The following is a 20,283-nucleotide window of genomic DNA, read 5'->3' as shown; positions in this document are numbered from 1 at the left end:
ATTTTTGTACACCTGTCTCTGTTATATTATTGGCTGTGTTCAATCCCTAAATTTAAAAAGGCTACTTAGGAGTTTAGTAGATTTTTACAGAACAGTGATTAGGATTTGTGAAGCACTTCATAAATATTGCCCCTTCTCTCTCTCCGTTAATATTCAGATGTTTGTCTTGTGTTTGATAAGGGGTGCAAGTCATGGCAGTTCTGAGAAACCAAACTTACCCAGAGAGTAACAATAGTCTATATGGTGTGTGCCATAAGCCTGTTAATACAGTGTGGAAAAGCCAACTTTGATCCTATTTAAAGTTCTGAGAGGACAACGTTGTCAAGCTTACAAAACATTTCCAAATATTCGTTTTGGTTAAACTTTCATGAGTTTCGTTTTCCCGAAAAGCTCCACCCCCTGAAGAAAAGAAGCTGACTTTAAAAATCCGCTCACATGATCTCTGATACATGAAAAGGTATGATTAATTCCTTGTTATGTTCTCGTTTTTGTAGATTAGAATCAACTAAATTGTATTTTTGTTGTAACGGAATCTATGAGTCTATCCAAATGACTATCTATTGTTTTTGATAAGGCGCCTTGCTGCTGTTATTCCTAGGAAAGTTTCAACATTGTATAGAGTAAGAGTAATGTCGCAATTTCTCGATTATTTATTAGGCCTATATTGTACATTAATTTGCCATTTCAGTTGTCAAAAAAGTATTATTTTTAGCGATTACTGTATAAACGCCTACTGGTAATGGTAAATATGTTTTTCCCTTACTTTTGATCACAAGTAGAATATTATACTTCCATTCGCGTCCGTTACATGAAACACATGGAAATATCCTAAAATATGGTGGGCGAGTCTTTTGAAAGTGTCCAGGGATGAGTCATTATTTCGGATTTCAGGTGGAAGAGAGTTTCAGAGTTTAGGGGCTGTAGCACTGAAAGCTGTTTTTAAAAGTCTGCAGCCTGGTGGCTGGCTAAATTGAACTGAGCTGGACTGTAAAAAATAATCTGTTTAATTTACGGAAAATATCGGCAGCTATGGTTGCTAGAACTTCACTGTGAAAATTACAGTGAGTGGATTTTATATTCTAAATTTAAATGTAAATATCTGCAAAAACTGTAATTTAGAATGAATGTTCCCGTTATTTTTAGGGGAAGTGTTGACACATGGTATTTCTCCATAAATTTTGCAAGAAAATGTTATTTTTTTGCAGCAAACTGTGTGTTTCTTCCAGTTTATGACAGAAAAAAAGTACAAATTTTGTGCTATTCTTTGATTTACGGTAATTAAAAGTGTAATACGGTGATATACAATGTTTAATTTTACGCATGTAAATACGCATGTATTTTACAGTGTTTTACTGTTATTTCTACAAATATTTTTTACAGTGTGGTAAAAGCTAAATCAGACCATGAAATATTACAAATATTACAAATACAAAAAACAAGGATGAAAAAATATGACAAGATCATTCTTGCTTGTTGTGTGGAGGCCGCAGTATTTTTTTAAATATTTTTTTAGCAAAAAAAGTATTTTTTAGATAGAAAAGGGGGGCCCAGTAGAAAAACTTTGGGAACCACTGGATTAATGCATGCCAAGCATGATGCCAAGTAACTCAATGCTGCGTAGTGAACAGGTGCATGCTGGGTGTGGCTAAATGCTTGATGCTAACTAATACTAATTTGGCTAAGTGCACGCATCATTTTATACAGTCCGTGGCGCACACTGAGGAATGTCGGCTTTCAAAGAGGTGTGTAAGGACATTATACTGTTTTGACTTTGAAATAACGCAATTAACTGCAATGAAATATAGTTTACACATTCATATCCCCTTCAGGATTAATTTTGGTGATTTGTATTAAAACTAGCACCGTCTTTAGCATGTTAGCATTGTTACTGTGGGCATGCCAGGATCATGGAGGATGTTAGCATCATTACATTGGCGTTTGAAGTTAGCACTGCTAGCACAGTTGTCAACACAACTAAAAGAATACGAGAAAGCAATTTAATTGATCTGAAACGCAACCAATAAAGTTGCTAAAATGTTACCCAACTTCCCCCCTGCTGGCTTCATTTTCCTACAAGCATAATATATATCATATGGTATATTATAAAACTGGTACACAAAAATAGATTTGGGGTCTTGTGATAAGTACAGCAGCCTACATGTTGACTTCATGAAATCAATTATTTTAATTTACTGCTTTCCAAGCAGTTCTCTGCTCAAGCTCCAACAAACAGTCTATTTCAATTTCTACATTTTCCTAATGCACCTTTCAGGCGAGAGTGGATAACAGTTACATTTCAGTTTAATTTATTTAATGCCAATCACAAATCTATAATCTATTAAGACAAACTTCGAAAAACAGTACAGTAACAATACAATCTGGGCCTAATCAACAACAGAAAATAAATATAGATATAAATATTACAATGCATTAATAGCTAGCAAAAGTGTAACACAGCCAAAGAGAGAGAGAAAGGAGGACGACACCACTGATGACAAACAGACCACAAGGACCACGTTGAGTTTAACATGTTGACTGCACACACTGAAGTGCTGTTGTGTAAAATGTCACATGTCAAATAACACTGAAAGGTCAATGCATTTAATATGAATTTATCTAATGTGTACCAGTTCAACAGAATGTTTTCTTTGTACAGGTTGCATGATCTGGGACACAACTTCAGTTGAACTTTAGGAGCTGTAATTAGCACACCTGTGCGCTACGATCATCTTCATCCTCTCCAGTTTCTGTCCAGAGTGTGTAGGAAATGGCAGCAGCGAATATTTCTATTGAACAAGACCAGTTCAGTTGTTCAGTGTGCCTGGAGGTTTTAAGAGACCCGGTGACGATCCCCTGCGGACACAGCTACTGTCTGGACTGCATTGAAAACCACTGGAAAAGTGTCGAGCAGAATGGCCAGTACAGCTGCCCTCAATGCAGGCAGGTGTTTAACCAGAGACCTCTGCTGAGCAGAAACACAGTCCTGAGGGAGGTGGTGGAGCAGTTTCAAGATAAGTTGCCAAGGCTGTACTGTCACAATGACCAGCAGCGTGTCTCACTGGTGCAGGAGAGAGCAACACAGCAGGTGAGTTTTATACTTAATTCATTGAATATTTCTTATTTTTAGGTAAATTTTTCCATTTTAAGTACTTTTACCTGAATAAAATGTCTTTCAAGAAACCGTATGTTTACTTGCGCATAATATTCTGATTTTCTTTCCAGCCCTGTAAATAAAGTATCTTGATGTTTTTGTTTAGATGGATGTGATATTCAACACACTTGAGCAGTACAGACTGGAATTTTACCACAACCAGTTTGTCCAGTTGGGTGTGAAGGATGAAAGAGATTTCCTGGATGGCATAACGGATGAAGATCTGAACAACATTGGTGAGATGAACCTCAAACCAAAGACTGTAAAGATGTTTGTGTACCACGCATGGGAAAACAATTTCACCTACAGTGTTTCCTCTACCATAATATTTGGGGATGTATGCGTATGCATACGCATGAAAACATTCCAAATTGCACCTTTTTATTTAATCCAATGGCATTTTCCACCTATATTTTACAGGTTTAAGTCATGTGGAGAAAAACCGTTATTCAGCAATGAAAAACTTCATTCAAACACGCAAAACACCAGAGCGGCAACTTCGAACTGTGGCACCTGTGCAAAAATCATTGAAGTCCTTCTGTCTGCAGTACACATTCCCCAAATGTCCTCAGCCAAAATACATCAACGGTAAGAGGAACACATCTTTTTATTTATCTATTCATATTTCTGATCATAAGATGAACTTGGACCAGCCACTGACTTGTTGATCACACAGTGAGTTGTGTTTGAAATAAAATGTGGTGAAAGTGTTGGTGAGCGTTGTGCAGACATCCACATCCAGATGAATGGTTTCAGTTGTTATTTTGGATTACAGATATGGACCCAGCAATAAACACAGTGGAGGATCTGATGTTGAGGATCGGCCATCTTGAAAGTATTGGTAATTCCAAAGGAGTTTGTCTCTTCACGATTGATGGGATGCCCTTGACAGATGATCCCTTCTTCAACACATGTGAGTAGACCTGAAAACCTTTAACAGTGAAGGTTGCTGGATGTCAAAGTTTATATTACCAAGACTATCTTTTGTTTGTTTTATTTCACTGTTGTGGGTAAAACAGTACTACAGTAAACAGGACAACATACTGGTAGGGACTGAAGTGCCATAATCTTGAACAGGGACATTTTGAAAGATTTAAGGCAAGCAGCTCAACAACTCTTTTTCTGTGCTCTGATTGGATACAAAAGTATCCTAACCTCAAGTGCATCAAGTTTTTGGCAAAAAAAATGCTTACATCAAACTTAAAGTGCCAAATTTAGAACAGAGAGTAAACATTTGACTTTCATTCATCAAGTGACCAGAAACATGTTGTTCAATGTTTGCTGGATGTGTATATAACAAACTGTTCACGAAAGAGTTTCACATATCAACCTAAAATGTTTTTTCCTCATACAGGGTCTCTAAAGGACAGACATATTGAAAACGGATCTGTGATTTATGTCATATTTACACCAAAGGAAAACCTGAAACAGGCTCCTCAAATACCAAAGCGAGAGGCTGGTGAAACCTCTGGAGGCGATGTGGTTCGATGCCACATCATGCTCAAGGTGCGTCTTAACAATATTGGACATAATGCAACTAATAATTATAATAACAACTCTTACAGTATGTGTATATTATATATAGTAGCCCAGCTATGGCAGTGCTCAGGGCTCTAAGATGGCATTGTACATCACCTACTTTGGGAATTGCATTGTGTTTTTAACATGCTGTGTAAACATACAGTATTTATTTATTTAAAACAAATCTGTTGTTTATAACAGTTTTCATTTACTTATTTCGTGCAGGGAGACTTTGAGGTGAAGGTAAACTTGAAAAGTGAAACCATAACCAGTCTGAGACTGAAGCTGGCAAATGAAAGTGGAGTCCCAGGACATGTCCTTCGTTACAGGTGACTCAGAAGAACCACATCAAGCGTTGACATTGTCAGGACAGTCAGATTTCTTTTCTCATACAGTACTTCTGTTCTCTCGTGTGCCTGTTTTATTTGCAGAGGTCAACATTGTGGTGGTGACCTTCTGCAAAGTTGTGGGATCTCTGAAGGGTCAACAGTTAACTTCTCTTTGTCCAGCTTTTCTGACGAGACTTCACACGATGAGACCTTCTTCATCAATGATTTTGTGCCTTCAGTCCCACAAACTCAGAAGGGAATCAGTTTGTTCTTGTCTTCACTTTATGCTATTGTGAGTCATATTTTATAATTAGGGCCTCGGGCAATCGCACCGAGCACTACTGTTATACTGTGGATTTTTTCTTCTTCCTCTTCCGGACGCAATTTCGTCCCGCTACTAGTCCTACAACTTGAAGAGTTGCAGGACAAATTATATATCAAAACGTGCGGTTTGATCAGGATCGGTGTGCTATTACTTTTCTCTACAGAATATGAATTTTTGAAACTGCACAAAATTTTGCAATGAAATGAATGGGACAGCCAAAAAAAATTGAGCGAAAAAGAACAATAATTGGAGATTTTTAAACGTCTACTCCTCCGGCATAATTTCACCTAGAGACTCCATTTAAACTTTAAACAGTAGACACAAGTCTTGTGTATGGGTGTATTAATCCACGTTTCGATAGGTCATATAGTTTTTTATCAATCCCTGTTCAATGACCATGATCATTTTTGGAGAAATTCTGAGATTATAATGGGTGTGTATTGCACGGAATGTTCGTGTCACAGTGTGTGACATCATCGCCAGAGTGTAGAGGGAGAGAAGAAATTGTCAAAAAATAAATTTAAAAACTGCGCTCCAGGCCGCAAATTTCACTCTACAGAGATAATTTATACATAGAAACGTAGGAAAATTTGTCTTCTCACTCACAATCCTCTGGTAAAGCTGTCAGAGTTATAGTTTGGGCGTATGATGCACAGATGCGCCACCAACACGCACCAACAGCCTCATTGGCTCCCATATTAAAAACGCAGGAAGATTTCAGAAAAAGGGACATTTAACAGTTTTTGTAGATCGCTCTAACAAAGCTATTTTTTCATTTTTCTTAAAAAAAACATATGTAGACGTTCAGGAAGAACTCAGGACGCTCAAAGTGAAGACGGATCAATGATAGGTATTATGGTTTTGCCAAAAATGCTTTCTGTTCGAGGCCAGAAATTCCAGTCTGTCCACCCCTGCTGTCAGGTCGAACAGGTGCCGAACAGGTGCAGTTAATTCTGTTGATTGCTTTGATCTGATTGCCTTTGATCTTTGATGTGATTACAGTTACGGATACACACACACACACATGCGCGTAAGCTCGCACACTCACACATGCATACATATGCTTCAAACACACACGTGCACACACACACACACACAGGTAACTTTATGTGATTTTAATTACACACACACACACAGGTAACTTTATGCGATTTTCGCTACACACACACACACACACACACACACACACACACACACATTTTGAGGTTAAAGGGCATAGTTTGAAATCTCTGAAGAATATCATCATAGTGTACACACACCGGCAGTAGCCCCCGTGGCCCTTTCAGAATTTCCCCAGCAGAAATTTTCTAGTTTAGAATTTAATATACCGTGATAGAAGATTTTGGCCATATCGCTCAGTCCTTATACTATCTGTCATTTTGTCACGATAATTTTAGCCTTGCTAATAGTTTGGTGTTAGGGATAGCCAATAACCAGTCAGTCAGTCCATGGCTTTGGTCTAAGCTGGAACATCTCAAAAACTATTGCTCATTGGTACAGACAATGGTGCTAACATGGCTGTAGACATGTTCTTGAAATAAGCTAATAAATGGATATTTAAAAAATGGAAATCCATAAATAAATTTGCTACATTAAGTCATTTTGCTTCTTCCACTGTGAGCTTAATCTCATTTTTGCTTCCAGAAAGGACGTGATTTTTTAGCCAAAGTGATTTCCTACATAAGACAACTGACTGGATGTCATCCTCTTGCTCAAAGTTTGCATCAGTTACTCTGCAGGAATGAAACACTTACCAGGAACCAGAAGGTAAACAACATGAGCCGATAGAATTCTGCCTTTTAATATCCAATCTTCCCATTTGCATCAACTAAACCTTTACACAGTGACTTGTGCCTTCACCAGTATCTAATTATTTTGTTATAGGTTGCAGTTGTTGAAGGCTTGTACATACTCTTCAGAGAGCTTTTGCCTCAACCTGGAACACAACAAGGGGAGAAGCTCATTGAGGACCTGAACGTCTTTGAGAATTCACAGTACTGCTGGGCACATCTCTTCTCAGAAGCAAAGGTATGAACATACTGAAGTCTGACTGACATGGGCTTTTGATGGGTAAAACCGGTAATTTTACACTTTTACACCATTCATTTGACCTAGAGGATTTTTTTATTTTGCACAATTTAAATGAAAAATTAAGAAATATATAAAAAAACAAGTACAGTGAGGCAGAAAGCCTCTTACTTTGAAGCCCCTACCTAAAAAATGTTTTAAAATTCACAATATTACAAAGAACGCGGAAATTAACATACAGAAAATAATGACTATAGAGTATTGATGAAAAGAAATATATATATGAAATATAGCAACAACATTAGAAACAGAAAATATGAGTGTTGGATGTGTGCCATTGTTGTGTGTGCATGTCAATATAAATTGTTGGAGCCACATGTTTTGATATTTACAATATATGTGGATGGATATATTTTTGTTTTGTGAAGACTGTACCTTTAGTGTGTCACTCTCGTGATTCTTTGATAATGGTAATTTGGTAGGTAATGTGAATTTGTGGTCAGTCAGGACAATCGGGGAGTGGAGCCGTATAGTTTTTTGACCTCTCTCTCTCTCTCTCTCTCTCCACTACTTTCTCATTTTGCGTATAGGACGCATTTGTATTTACTTTTGTGACATTTCATATTTTGTATTTTTCCTGCATTTTTTTGAGTAAACATTGCAAGTTTACCAGCTCGTCCTGGCAAACCAGGAAGTGCCTTAAGCTGCATTCTACCAAAAATTCCGGCAGGGGGCGCTAAGTTTGGCTGCAAAAAAATCTGTCCATTCATTTCAGTGCAAAATTAGAAAACTTCTCACTTGATTTATTACCTCAGAAAAAACACTATGGTCTCAATCGCTAGTAAAAAATTTAGAAGAAAATAGAAGATAAAGAATCGTATGATTTGGGGCGGGGCTACCTTTGATTGACAGGTGGCTAACAAGGCGAGCCGTCATCAGGAGAGAAGCAGAGCAATGCGTATCCATGGCAACGTGTAAATAAAGTATCTAACGTTATTTAGACATAAAAAAGGACGTTTACCGATTTGGTCTCATAACTTTGACCCTTTCACTGTATTTTCACTTAATGACAGTTTATTTGAACGTTTTGTTCAGTAAAATGTCTTGTTCAGTGTTTGGTTGGACTAACAGACACTAGTCGCTGCTCAGTTTTCTGAGGTCAGTAAGATACATTTTGTTTTTTTGCTAGCCAAAACTAACATCCCAGTTATGCTAACATGAATTATCAGCAGCTTCTCTCAGTCAGGTTGAGGTGTAGAGAGGCTGTAGTCAGTGATCAGATCCCTCTCCTCCTCCACAGTCCAGATATCCAAGATGGCGACGAGTGTAACACTGAACTCGATGCTTTCAACAGGCAGTACACAAACCAATGGGTGACGTCACGGTGACTACGTCCATTATTTATATAAAGTCTATGAGTGGTATGAGCGTCAAACTGAGGCTTCACCTACATGAATAAAACAAGAAAAGATACATATATAAAACATGAATACATGGACAACAATACACGTTGCTTGAATGTATTCACAATTGCATTAAGGTAATGGTTTACCACTTAAGTATTGACTGATTTGCCTTATTTTTACAGGAACAGGACGTAGACCTTGACAACTACGCATCCATCTTTCTTTCATCTGTAGATGGCAGCCGCTTCTCTGAACCAGTCAGAGTCCCCGGGGTACCTGAAGTCTTTGAACGAGCATACGTTCGCCAGAAAATCAAAGGTAAAACTAAAACACTGGCAAGTCATTAAGCTAAAATATATTAACAATATATTAATGTAGACAGTATAAAATAATAACTTGTGGTTATATGCCTCCTCAAAACAGTAAAGTTGCCGTTTCAATTAAGTATTTGTATTTATATATTATATTTTTTATTTGCCAACCGTGCACTGCTATGAGCTTCTCTTCATTTTTTGTTATTTTGTTTAGATGGAGAGAAAATGCCAAACTGCACTGAAGCGGTTCTGCGAGAAACATCAATACAGAGAGCCGAAGACATTGAAAAAGTCTTGCTCAGTTTGCCTCCATTCATCAAAAGATATCCTCTTTGGACTCACCAAGACAAGACGGCTGGTCAGAAGTAAATATCATCAAAGTTTCTTAAAAACTAATTAAATTAGATGATAGCTTTTTTTTCTGTTTAGACTTGAGCCTTGATTTGTTTTTGTTTTTCAACCTGTACAATTAACAGCTTTCAGATAAAAATGGAGAAGACCTTTGGAAGGATGGTGGAAGAATTAAAATCTCCTGACTGCCAGTACCTCAATGTGACCCCACCTCTAGAGTTGAAGAAGCTAGGAATGTGTGAAATCCGCCTTGTTCTACTAAGTGAAGGTACTCCATTTAATCAATATGTAAAGTGGTCATTGACTGCTCATCTGTTTCAAATGGTGTTTACACATTAAAGGTTGCAGTGCCGTAAGTGTATGATGTAAGAACATGTTTTCTCTGTATAAGCCCATACACTGGGTAAGAGGCAAAGATCGACCAGAGGTATTTTACTTAGAGCAACTACAAGTCAAATAAACTATTCAAAACCACAGAACAAACATCAAGCACCTGTATTCTGAAGCAAGATGTATTTAAATTACAAATTCTTATTCTTTTTCTTTGAAAGCATTTTAGCTTGGCTTGTTTGTATAAAGCTGGGTAATGTAAAGTGTTTTTTTTGTCTTTGTCAGACAACGTTGGCGTATGTTTGCGTAAGGACAAAGGATCCCCTGACATGATCTACGTACTTGATTGTTTGACTGGCAAAAATGAAAAAGTGGATGTGAATGTGTTGGCAGCCAGGTAAGTACATTTTTTTGTTATCAAGGCCAGCATCAAGGAAAGTGCTCTGAAATATATATATATTTTCTATAAGTTCTGTTAATAAGTACATCAATGAGTACATGTAAAATATATACTAGTCATACATTTTTTAACTCAGCATATTTCTGAAATGAAATGTTTGTGCCTGCTTCTTTTCACAAAAGCTTTTTATTACAGGTCACTTTTATCAAATTAATTTTAAAATAGCCTTTTCAGAGTAGTAGACGATAGTCTTGGGAGGTTGGGCAGCCGGTATATCAGGGTATTTCAATTCCATCAACAAAAAAACAGACACTGTCTTTTTATATATGTATGAAAATGAACCGCTGTAAAAGTCACAATAAAATTTGCTGACTGTTGTGTCTTTGACATTTAACACAGGACTGGTGACTACAGAGATGACAGAACGTTTGTCACAACCAGGAATCCAAAAGAGGCTATAATGGTAAAAAATAAAAATAAAAATAATAATATGACGCACAGAAAATGTAATTTCAGAAAATCATCAGTCCTTCAAATATTAATCTGATAACTATGCATCAACATTTGTAAAAATGATACACTTTGAAGCATGTATTCTTCACAGCAACTAGTCCTGACCAGTACACATCAGACAATAGGGAGTGCATCTTTAATCTGTGTTTACATTCCACATTATACGCTCTTAATCAGCCTAATTAGCTGTAGGACACACAGTAATATTCTTGACTTCAATTTTCATTAGGTGCTGATAGACACAAGCTCCTCCATGGAAGAGGAGTGCTACCAAAGTGCAGAAATAAAGAAGATCAACGCTGTGAAAGAGCTCTTTGACAACTTTGCAACAAGGACCATGGCCTATGATTTTTATCATGTCATTGGTCTCGTGAAGTTCGACTCCATGGTCAAAGTTCTGCACACATTTACTGAAAACCTGGAAAAGTTCAAGGTAAATTCAGTGTCTCACACCGGTTTTAAATGTAAATTTGACCAAAATTGACGACAGACCGTTAGAGTGTAAAGCAGTATTATTATTATTATTATTATTTTTTTACATTTTTAGGAACGCGTACGCAGCATCGAGGCAAGTGGATGTACTCTGCTGTATGACGCCCTGCGGCGTGGGGCGTTAGAGTTGGAGAAGGTCAAGACGAGGTTCCCAGATTGTCAACTTCGCATCATGTGTCTCACTGATGGACATGATTCTGGGTAAATTTATGTTCTAATAAACTTTTGTTCCTCTGTTATACTTGAAATTGAAACATTTCCGCATATATTGAACTCTTTTTACTGCAGGAAATTAAGAAAATGTCACGACTAACAATAACTTAAAACTCAACTACAGAGTAAGCCAATGTCGTAATCTGAATTCTTCCCGTAGATCCTCCGTAGAGCCAGATGTTGTTACAGTCAAACTGCTGAAATCTAACATCATTGTGGACTCAATACTTCTCGGAAAAGTGGAGAACAATATGCTGCATGGAATCAGCAATGCAACAGGTATGGCATCTTTGAAAGAAAGCTTCTTCAGTTGAATCTCTGTGATGTGTTTGCTGACTGATGACAACCATGTAAAAATGGTAATGGTCAGAACTGAACCTCACATTTGTTTGTTTTGACCATATTGCTTCCAGGCGGCTGCTGTTTCAAACCAAACACAACCAAAGAGGGTCTGAGGCTCTTTGAGATTGAGACAGTTCTGTCTTTGGATCAGAGGAAACTCAAAGAAAAACTTGACCCAGCTTCCATCAGTAAGGTTAGTTATTGTAGATCATTGTCCCCCATTCTGTTGGAAACCAAATTCGAAAAATGAAAAACACATTAATATTAAAAGTAATTTAAATATCAACACAGTTTCTCACAAACATAAATGATGAGGTTCATTCGTGTAATTTTATAGAATAATTTGTTGAGCATCTTTGGAACTCACGGGTATGACGAATGTCCGGAAACGTCCATGCCAAGCCAGATAAACAGCAAGGTTACAGCGACCGAGAGGTGAGTGACGGAAGAATCAGTTCCATAGATAATAAATAATAAACCTGGTCAAGAAATGTTGTTATATTATCCATATGCTTATGAACACTTTATCTGCTGTTATACTTTGTCTTAATTGTAGCACAGAGAACAAGTTGACAAAGTAAGGGTGTCACCAATAAAAAGAGGCATCTTTGTTGAAAGTAATGAATTACTCTATGAATATCATAACAATGAGCAAAATTTTAAAGCCATTTCGTCAATTATTTCTTGGCAAAGATTGAGGACATGCGCTCATCATTTACCAATCCAGATTCGCAACTCGCCTCTCCTTCTTCCTTGTCATCATCTCCCACTCTCTCTGCATTCACTCCACTGTCTCCTACTCAGGTGCTCAGCCTTGTAACCTCTGCCTGACCCACCACTTGTCCGCTAGATCCCATCCCACCTGTTTCAGTCTATAGCTCCGGACCTCCTCCCGTTCCTCTCCCATCTTATCAACACTTCCTTGACTACTGGCTGCTTTCCTAACTCTCTGAAGGAAGCAAGGGTGAATCCTCTCCTAAAGAAATCCACCCTCGACCCTTCTTTAGTGGACAACTACGGACCTGTCTCTCTCCTGCCGTTCCTCTCCAAAACTCTGGAACGGGCTATCTTCAATCAACTATCCTGCTACCTGCATAGGCACAATCTCCTTGACCCCCACCAGTCTGGTTTTAAGAAGGGCCACTCAACAGAGACTGCCCTTCTCGCTGTGACTGAACAGCTTCACAAGGCGGAAGCGGCCTCTCTCTCATCTGTGGTGGACCTACTTGATCTTTCTGCGGCTTTCGATACTGTTGATCATCAGATCCTCATCTCCACCCTTCACCACCTGGGAGTAACTGGCTCTGCCCTTTCTCTATTCAAGTCATATATCAAGGACCGCACCTTTCGTGTGACTTGGAAGGGTTCTGTATCAGAACCTCCAAAACATCTCCCAGTGGATGTCCTCACACCACCTCAAACTCAAACCCCTGGAAAGACCAAGCTACTCTACCTCCCAGGGAAGAGCTCTCCCACCACTGACCTCCACATCACCGTCCAGAACACAGTGGTTGCCTTCACCAAGACCGCTAAAAACCTTGGTGTGACTCTGGACAACCAACTGTCCCTCACTGCAAACATTACTGCTACCACCAGATCCTGCAGATTCTTGCTGCATAACATCAGGAGAATCCGCCCATTTCTCACTCAGAAGGCAGCTCAGGTCCTGGTCCAGGCACTGGTCATCTCACGCCTGGACTACTGCAACTCCCTCATGGCAGGTCTGACTGCCAAAGCCATCTGACCTCTGCAATTCATCCAGAATGCAGCTGCTCGATTGGTTTTCAATTAACACCCCTCCTCCGCTCCCTCCACTGGTTACCAGTGGCTGTGCAGATTCGTTTCAGGATTCTAGCTCTGGTGTACTCTGCTGCTAATGGTTCAGGTCCTACTTACATCCAGGATCTGGTCAAACTCTACACTCCTGCCCGTCCTCTCCGCTCTGCATCAGCCAAACAGCTGGCGACTCCCACTCTGCGTGGGTCAACTTGCCTTAAAACCACTTCCAGACTTTTCTCTGTCCTGGCTCCCAAATGGTGGAACGAGCTCCCTACCGACATCAGGACCTCAGACAGCCTGGACATCTTCCGCCGCAGGCTGAAGACCTATCTCTTCCAACAATACCTTGATTAAGTCATGGTCGACTATATAAAATTATAAAAAAATCTCTACTCTTTTCTTCTTCTCTTCTTTAGCGTATATCGCTCGTGTAGTGATTACAGATGGCTCTTAAAGTTATGTACTTACTTGATTCCTGTGGTCTAAGGCTTGTACCATCAGGTTGAATGCACTTATTGTAAGTCGCTTTGGACAAAAGCGTCAGCTAAATGACATGTAATGTAATATGCTGGCAAAAGAAAGATATGATCAGTGGAAGCAGAACAAGTAAGTCTACAGCCAAACTGCCATACCTATGATTTCAAACTACATAATATACTATTTACAGCAATGTTATTGTTTCTTAATAGTGCTCTGAAAAAGAAGATTCCAAGGTATGGGAACATGAGGTTTCGAGAGGACAAACGTATCCTAGAGGAGCTGAAGAGCCTGCATTGTAACCCACATCCCTTCTTCAGACTCTTTCCGTCAGAGTCGGACTTTAGTAAGTGGCATGTTCTCTCATTTCTTTGTAATGCAGTTTTCTTTTTTCTGTTGCTCATCACTGGCAAGGGGAGTAGCCATGTATTGTCATTGTAGAATTGCATATACCGGAGGGACAGGATAAAAAAGGTATGGTTTTATTAACACATGTAGTTTTTAACAGCAACATATTTTAAGCTTTTTTCTAATATTTTCAGTGTTCTGGAGGATTCTCATGCAAGGCCCTCCTGACACACCATACAAGAAAGGAGTGTTTGAGCTGTACTGCCAGTTTGGTGATGACTACCCAGCAAAGCCTCCACTCGTCCGCTTTGTCACACCAGTATCCTGTCAAAATGCAACTAAAAAAGATGCACATTGCAGTTGTTCAACACTAATAAAATAATGTCTGTGTTTGAATTGTGCATGTTTTCTTAACAAAGTGACAGGTGTACCACTGCAATGTCAACAGTGTGGGACGCATCTGCCACAGCATATTTGACCGCAACTACAACGCCCACATCACCATGAGAGAGATCCTCGAAGCTGTGTTTGGACTGCTCATCATCCCTGAGCCTGATGATCCACTGGACAGGTGAGATATAAATACATACACATTCATAAATAGGTCATTATATGGGCACCAAAGCTATGCATTGTTGGAAATCCATAGCTCCATCGTTTTAATATTATAACATCTCTGAACTTGTGATATTTTTTTTCACACACACACACACACACACACACACACACACAGAAAACTGTCCAGTTGATATCTACCCCAAACCAATAAAAAAAAGTTTGTTTTAAAACATAGTGCTGTTATAATGATGTGATTTTTGTGAGATTGCATCGGAGAGGTGTTGATTCAAAACTGCAGAACAAACATCAAACACCTGTATTTGGAAAAGCAAGATGTGTTTGAATTACAAATTCTTTATTTTTTTCTGTGAAAGCATTTTGGCTGAAGAATTCCTGACGAGCCGTGAGACGTACGAACGAGAAGCAGAGAAACATACAAAGGAAACTGCAGGAACTTCAATGGATGACATGGAAAAGGTAAATGAGCTCCAAATATGCATTTTTTGTGGTGGATATCATCTTTTTTTATGTCCTTTATGTGGTGGGGGGGGGGGCAATATATTGAATATATACAATATTTTGAAATGTCATTTTATTTGTGCTATGACAGTATGACCCCACTGTCATGTCGAGATATTATATCTTGAGCATCTTAGTAATTTATATAAGCAGGCACTAAAGCACACATCAAGGTTGCAACCTGTTGTCAAATAACTATCACTCCTATACTAAGAAACTAAGAAGCTTTCTTCATGTTATACCTTTTTAACATACTGTTTGTTTATTTAAAGACCCTTATGAAGCGGGACCATTTAAAACAGTGTAACTCGCCCGGCACGGGTAAACTGGGGCCCCCTCCTGGAGCCAGACCCGGGAGGGGAGCACGCAGGCGAGCGTCTGGTGGCCGGGCCTTTGTCCATGGGGCCCGGCCGGGCTCAGCCCGAAAAGACTACGTGGACCCGCCGACCTGTGGGCCCACCACCCGCAGACTCAGGCATAAGGGTCGGGTGCACAGAGAGTCGGGCGGCAGACAAAGGCGGGGACCTGGGCGTACTGACCCCCGGCTCCAGCGGCTAGCTCTGGGGACGTGGAACGTCACCTCGCTGACGGGGAAGGAGCCCGAGCTTGTGCGGGAGGTGGAGCGTTACCAACTAGAAATAGTTGGGCTCACCTCCACGCATAGCTTGGGCTCTGGAACCAAACTCCTGGAGAGAGACTGGACTCTCTCCTTTTCCGGAGTTGCCCAGGGTGAGAGGCGCCGGGCGGGTGTGGGGATACTCACAAGCCCCCGGCTGAGCGCCGCTGTGTTGGAGTTCTCCCAAAGGAACGAGAGGGTCGCCTCCTTGCGGCTGCAAGTCGCAGGGAGAAGGTCTCTGACTGTTGTCTGTGCTTATGCACCAAACAGCAGTTCGGAGTACCCGGCCTTCTTGGAGTCTCTGGGTGGTGTCCTGGAAGGGGTACCATCTGGGGACTCTATTGTTCTTCTGGGAGACTTCAACGCTCACGTGGGTAACGATGATGGTACCTGGAGGGGGGTGATTGGGAGGAACGGCCTGCCCGATCTAAACCCGAGTGGTGTTCTGTTATTGGACTTCTGTGCTAGTCACGGATTGTCCATAACGAACACCATGTTCGAACATAGAGTTGTTCATAAGTGTACCTGGTACCAGAGCACTTTAGGCCAAAGATCGATGATCGATTTTATTATCGTATCGTCTGATCTGCGGCCGCATGTTTTGGACACTCTGGTGAAGAGAGGAGCAGAGCTGTCAACTGATCACCACCTGGTGGTGAGTTGGATCAGGTGGCGGGGGAGGATGCTAGACAGACCTGGCAAACCCAAACGCGTAGTGAGGGTGAACTGGGAACGTCTGGCGGAGGCCCCTGTCTGCAGGGTCTTCGACTCACGCCTCCGGAAGAATTTCTCCAACATCCCGGGTGAGGCTGGGGACATGGAGTCCGAATGGGCCATGTTCAAAGCCTCAATTGTTGACGCGGCAGGTAGGAGCTGTGGCCTGAAGGCCGTCGGTGCCTGTCGTGGCGGCAACCCAAGAACCCGCTGGTGGACACCAGCGGTGAGGGAGGCCGTCAAGCTGAAGAAGGAGGCCTTTCGGTCTTGGCTGGCCGAGGGGTCTCTGGAATCAGCAGACAGGTACCGTTCGGCCAGAAGGGCTGCAGCTGCAGCAGTCGCTGAAGCAAAAACTCAGGGAGGCCATGGAAGAGGACTTTCGGTCGGCCTCAAAGAGGTTCTGGAAAACCGTCAGGCGACTCAGGAAGGGAAAGCAGGGCTTGGCCCAAGCTGTGTTCAGCGGGGGAGGAGACCTGCTGACCCCTCCGTAGAGGAGGCAGAGTCTGAAGACTCAGGGGAAGACTCATCAATAACACTGGCAGAGGTCGCCGAGGTAGTTAAAAAGCTGCCCGGCGGCAAGGCGCCAGGGTTGGATGAGATTCGCCCTGAGATGCTGAAGGCTCTGGACACTGTTGGGTTGTCATGGTTGAGTGGTTCAGTGTCGCGTGGAGGTCTGGGACAGTGCCTGTGGATTGGCAGACCGGGGTGGTGGTTCCCATTTTCAAAAAGGGGGACCGGAGGGTGTGTTCCAATTACCGTGGAATTACACTTCTCAGCCTCCCCGGGAAAGTCTACTCCAGGGTGCTGGAAAGGAGGCTCCGGCCAATTGTCGAACCGCAGATTCAGGAGGAACAATGCGGCTTTCGTCCTGGCCTTGGAACAACGGACCAGCTCTTTACCCTTTCGAGGCTCCTGGAGGGGTCATGGGAGTTTGCCCATCCAGTCTACATGTGTTTTGTGGATTTGGAGAAGGCTTATGACCGTGTCCCTCGGGGAGTCTTGTGGGGGGTACTGCGGAAGTATGGGGTACCGGGCTCGTTGCTACGAGCTATCCGGTCCCTATATAACCAAAGTGAGAGCAGTGTCCGCATACTCGGCACAACGTCAAACACGTTCCCGGTGGGTGTTGGCCTCCGCCAGGGTTGCCCCTTGTCTCCGATTCTGTTTGTGGTCTTCATGGACAGGATCTCAAGGCGCAGCCGGGGGGAGGAAGGGATCCGGTTTGGTGACCTCAGAATTTCATCTCTGCTTTTTGCAGATGATGTGGTTCTTTTGGCTTCATCAAGCCGAGACCTCCAGCACTCACTGGGGCGGTTTGCAGCCGAGTGTGAAGCGGTTGGGATGAGAGTCAGCACCTCCAAGTCTAAAGCCATGGTTCTCTGCCGGAAAACGGTGGACTGCCCCCTCTGGGTGGGGAGAGAGGTACTGCCTCAAGCGAAGGAGTTCAAGTATCTCGGGGTCTTGTTCACGAGTGAGGGTAGAATGGAACGTGAAGAAGGAGCTGAGCCTGAAGGCAAAGCTCTCGATTTACCGGTCCATCTACGTTCCAACCCTCACCTATGGTCATGAGCTTTGGGTAGTGACCGAAAGAACGAGATTGCGGATACAAGCGGCCGAAATTAGCTTCCTCCATAGGGTGGCTGGGCTCAGCCTTAGAGATAGGGTGAGGAGCTCAGACATCCGGAGGGAGCTCGGAGTAGAGCCGCTGCTCCTTCACGTCGAAAGGAGCCAGCTGAGGTGGTTTGGGCATCTGGTAAGGATGCCTCCCGGGCGCCTCCCGTTAGAGGTGTTCCGGGCACGTCCAACTGGTAGGAGGCCCCGGGGAAGACCCAGAACACGGGAGAGGGATTATATCTCTCGCCTGGCCTGGGAACGCCTCGGGGTCCCCCAGGAGGAGCTGGACGTTGTGGCTGGGGAGAGGGACATCTGGAATGCCCTGCTTAGCCTGCTGCCCCCGCGACCCGGCCCTGGATAAGCGGACGAGAATGGATGGATGTTTGTTTATGTATTTTCTTTGTTTTTATTTTAAGCAACTGGTGGATCCTGTGGCACAGTTCGTACCCCATCATCTGATCTGTCCACTCACCAAGAAGATGTTTGTTGATCCTGTGAAAACAGCGTATGGCACTGTGTACGAACGCAAGGCCATTGAGGAACACCTGAATGAGTGAGTTAATTGTTTAAAAACCACACCGTTACATATAAAGCTTGTAATAGCTCTAAAGCTCAAAATCTCATTAGCTGCACTGCCATGTATTTCACTTGAACCATATGTTTTGTTTTTTGTTTTTATGCAGACACAAGTACGATCCGATGGCTGGCCCCAAATGTGAGCTTGGAATGAGTGACATCAGAGCAGACCAGGACATGAAGAAAAGGGTGATGGATTACCGCTCTTGTCAAATTCAGTCTGAAGGGTAGTTTTGCATCAGGTTCTCGTGGGAAAGGAAATGAACCAGCTTTTCTTTTGTTTCTTTGTTTTTTTTTCTATATAACTTTGTTCTGTGGGTTTGGAAATGTTAGTGCAGATTATTTCACTACTTTTTACTCATGACATTACTTGTACCTCATATGGACAGTGATGAAAGATATTTGTATTCTCTGAGAAGCTTGTGTTTTGGATTCTTCTGTTCTTTTCAATGCATGCATTCTATTTTCTTGTTCACTGTTTTTTCATGAAGATATAACACATCTATGACTATGCAACATTTAAAAAGTGAATATATATGTAAAAAAATGAAATTCATGGCATTTTTCTTGTAAATGATTACAGAAGATAGGGTGGAAAGGGTGAGTGAGTGATAGATGCAGCACAGTTTCAGTTACACCTAGGGCAGGTTTCAGGACAGGGCCCCAATGTGTACGAGTTAAACCAGAACTTTTTAGTAGCTTTCATGAATGTGGCTTGGCTAGTTAGAGACTATGGAGTCCTGGAGCAGGTGAGACTAAATGAGAACACTTGGATTAAAAAGTAGCTAAGTAGCCTTTACTAAGGCAGGCAGATAATATAATATAAAGGCAGCTTTCACTCACGTCCCTCCCGGGCAGACAATCATTCAATCGTGAGATGAGACATTCTCCATGTAGTTGATAAGATTGCCATATTTTACAGAAACATTATTTCAGTCCTTCAGGGGTAAATTCTCTTTTAGAAGTTTGCAACTGTTCACTTCTGCGAGCCACAATCCAACTAGCAATGTGAGATTTGACCTCCATTTCATTGCAATACATTTTAGAACATGAGAGGCTGTCCAGAGAGCTTATTTCACTCACGTGTATCTCCAGTATATGTCTAGGTGAATTATTATCATGGTTGGGTTATATGTTGTTTTGTTTTTTCTTTCAAGCTTAAGTAAAAAATAAATAAATATGCAAACGCTGCAGACATGTATTCAGCAAAATGGTTCAGAAAAACAAAATGTGAATTGAAATAAATGAAATTGGGATGAATAAGTTTCATTACTTTAAAGTGACTCTATAGTGGTAACTTTTGTTGTAAGTGCTGCGAGCAGAAAATGAGATGTTGGTTCTTCCATGATATGGGACCAATACATTTA

The 20,283-nt window shown here is 41.5% G+C and overlaps 1 protein-coding gene across 3 annotated transcripts; it reads left to right on the top strand.

Moving 5' to 3' along the window:
- The first annotated feature begins 353 nt into the window (after positions 1–353).
- LOC131980577 (uncharacterized) lies at positions 354–19,334 on the top strand. 3 transcript variants are annotated; one of them, XM_059344831.1, is made up of 26 exons: positions 354–457; positions 2,657–3,085; positions 3,258–3,387; positions 3,572–3,739; positions 3,927–4,064; positions 4,506–4,657; positions 4,898–5,001; positions 5,104–5,293; positions 6,971–7,093; positions 7,211–7,354; positions 8,943–9,078; positions 9,289–9,439; positions 9,551–9,693; positions 10,041–10,152; positions 10,555–10,618; positions 10,898–11,101; positions 11,216–11,361; positions 11,534–11,652; positions 11,787–11,908; positions 12,053–12,150; positions 14,184–14,317; positions 14,514–14,638; positions 14,745–14,890; positions 15,252–15,354; positions 18,757–18,893; positions 19,024–19,334. In XM_059344831.1, exons 2-26 carry the CDS (start codon positions 2,768–2,770, stop codon positions 19,145–19,147), a joined length of 3,531 nt encoding a protein of 1,176 aa, XP_059200814.1. In that variant the 5' UTR covers positions 354–457; positions 2,657–2,767; the 3' UTR covers positions 19,148–19,334. The 3 variants fall into 3 exon arrangements, with proteins under 3 accessions (XP_059200814.1, XP_059200816.1, XP_059200815.1); XM_059344833.1 differs by lacking the exon at positions 354–457 and adding an exon at positions 985–1,061; XM_059344832.1 differs by lacking the exon at positions 354–457 and adding an exon at positions 1,502–1,742.
- Positions 19,335–20,283: the final 949 nt, after the last annotated feature.

The sequence above is a fragment of the Centropristis striata genome, chromosome 11 (assembly GCF_030273125.1).
Source record: "Centropristis striata isolate RG_2023a ecotype Rhode Island chromosome 11, C.striata_1.0, whole genome shotgun sequence".
In the NCBI taxonomy this organism is placed as follows: domain Eukaryota; kingdom Metazoa; phylum Chordata; class Actinopteri; order Perciformes; family Serranidae; genus Centropristis; species Centropristis striata.
This window is presented reverse-complemented; position numbering and strand designations above follow the sequence as displayed.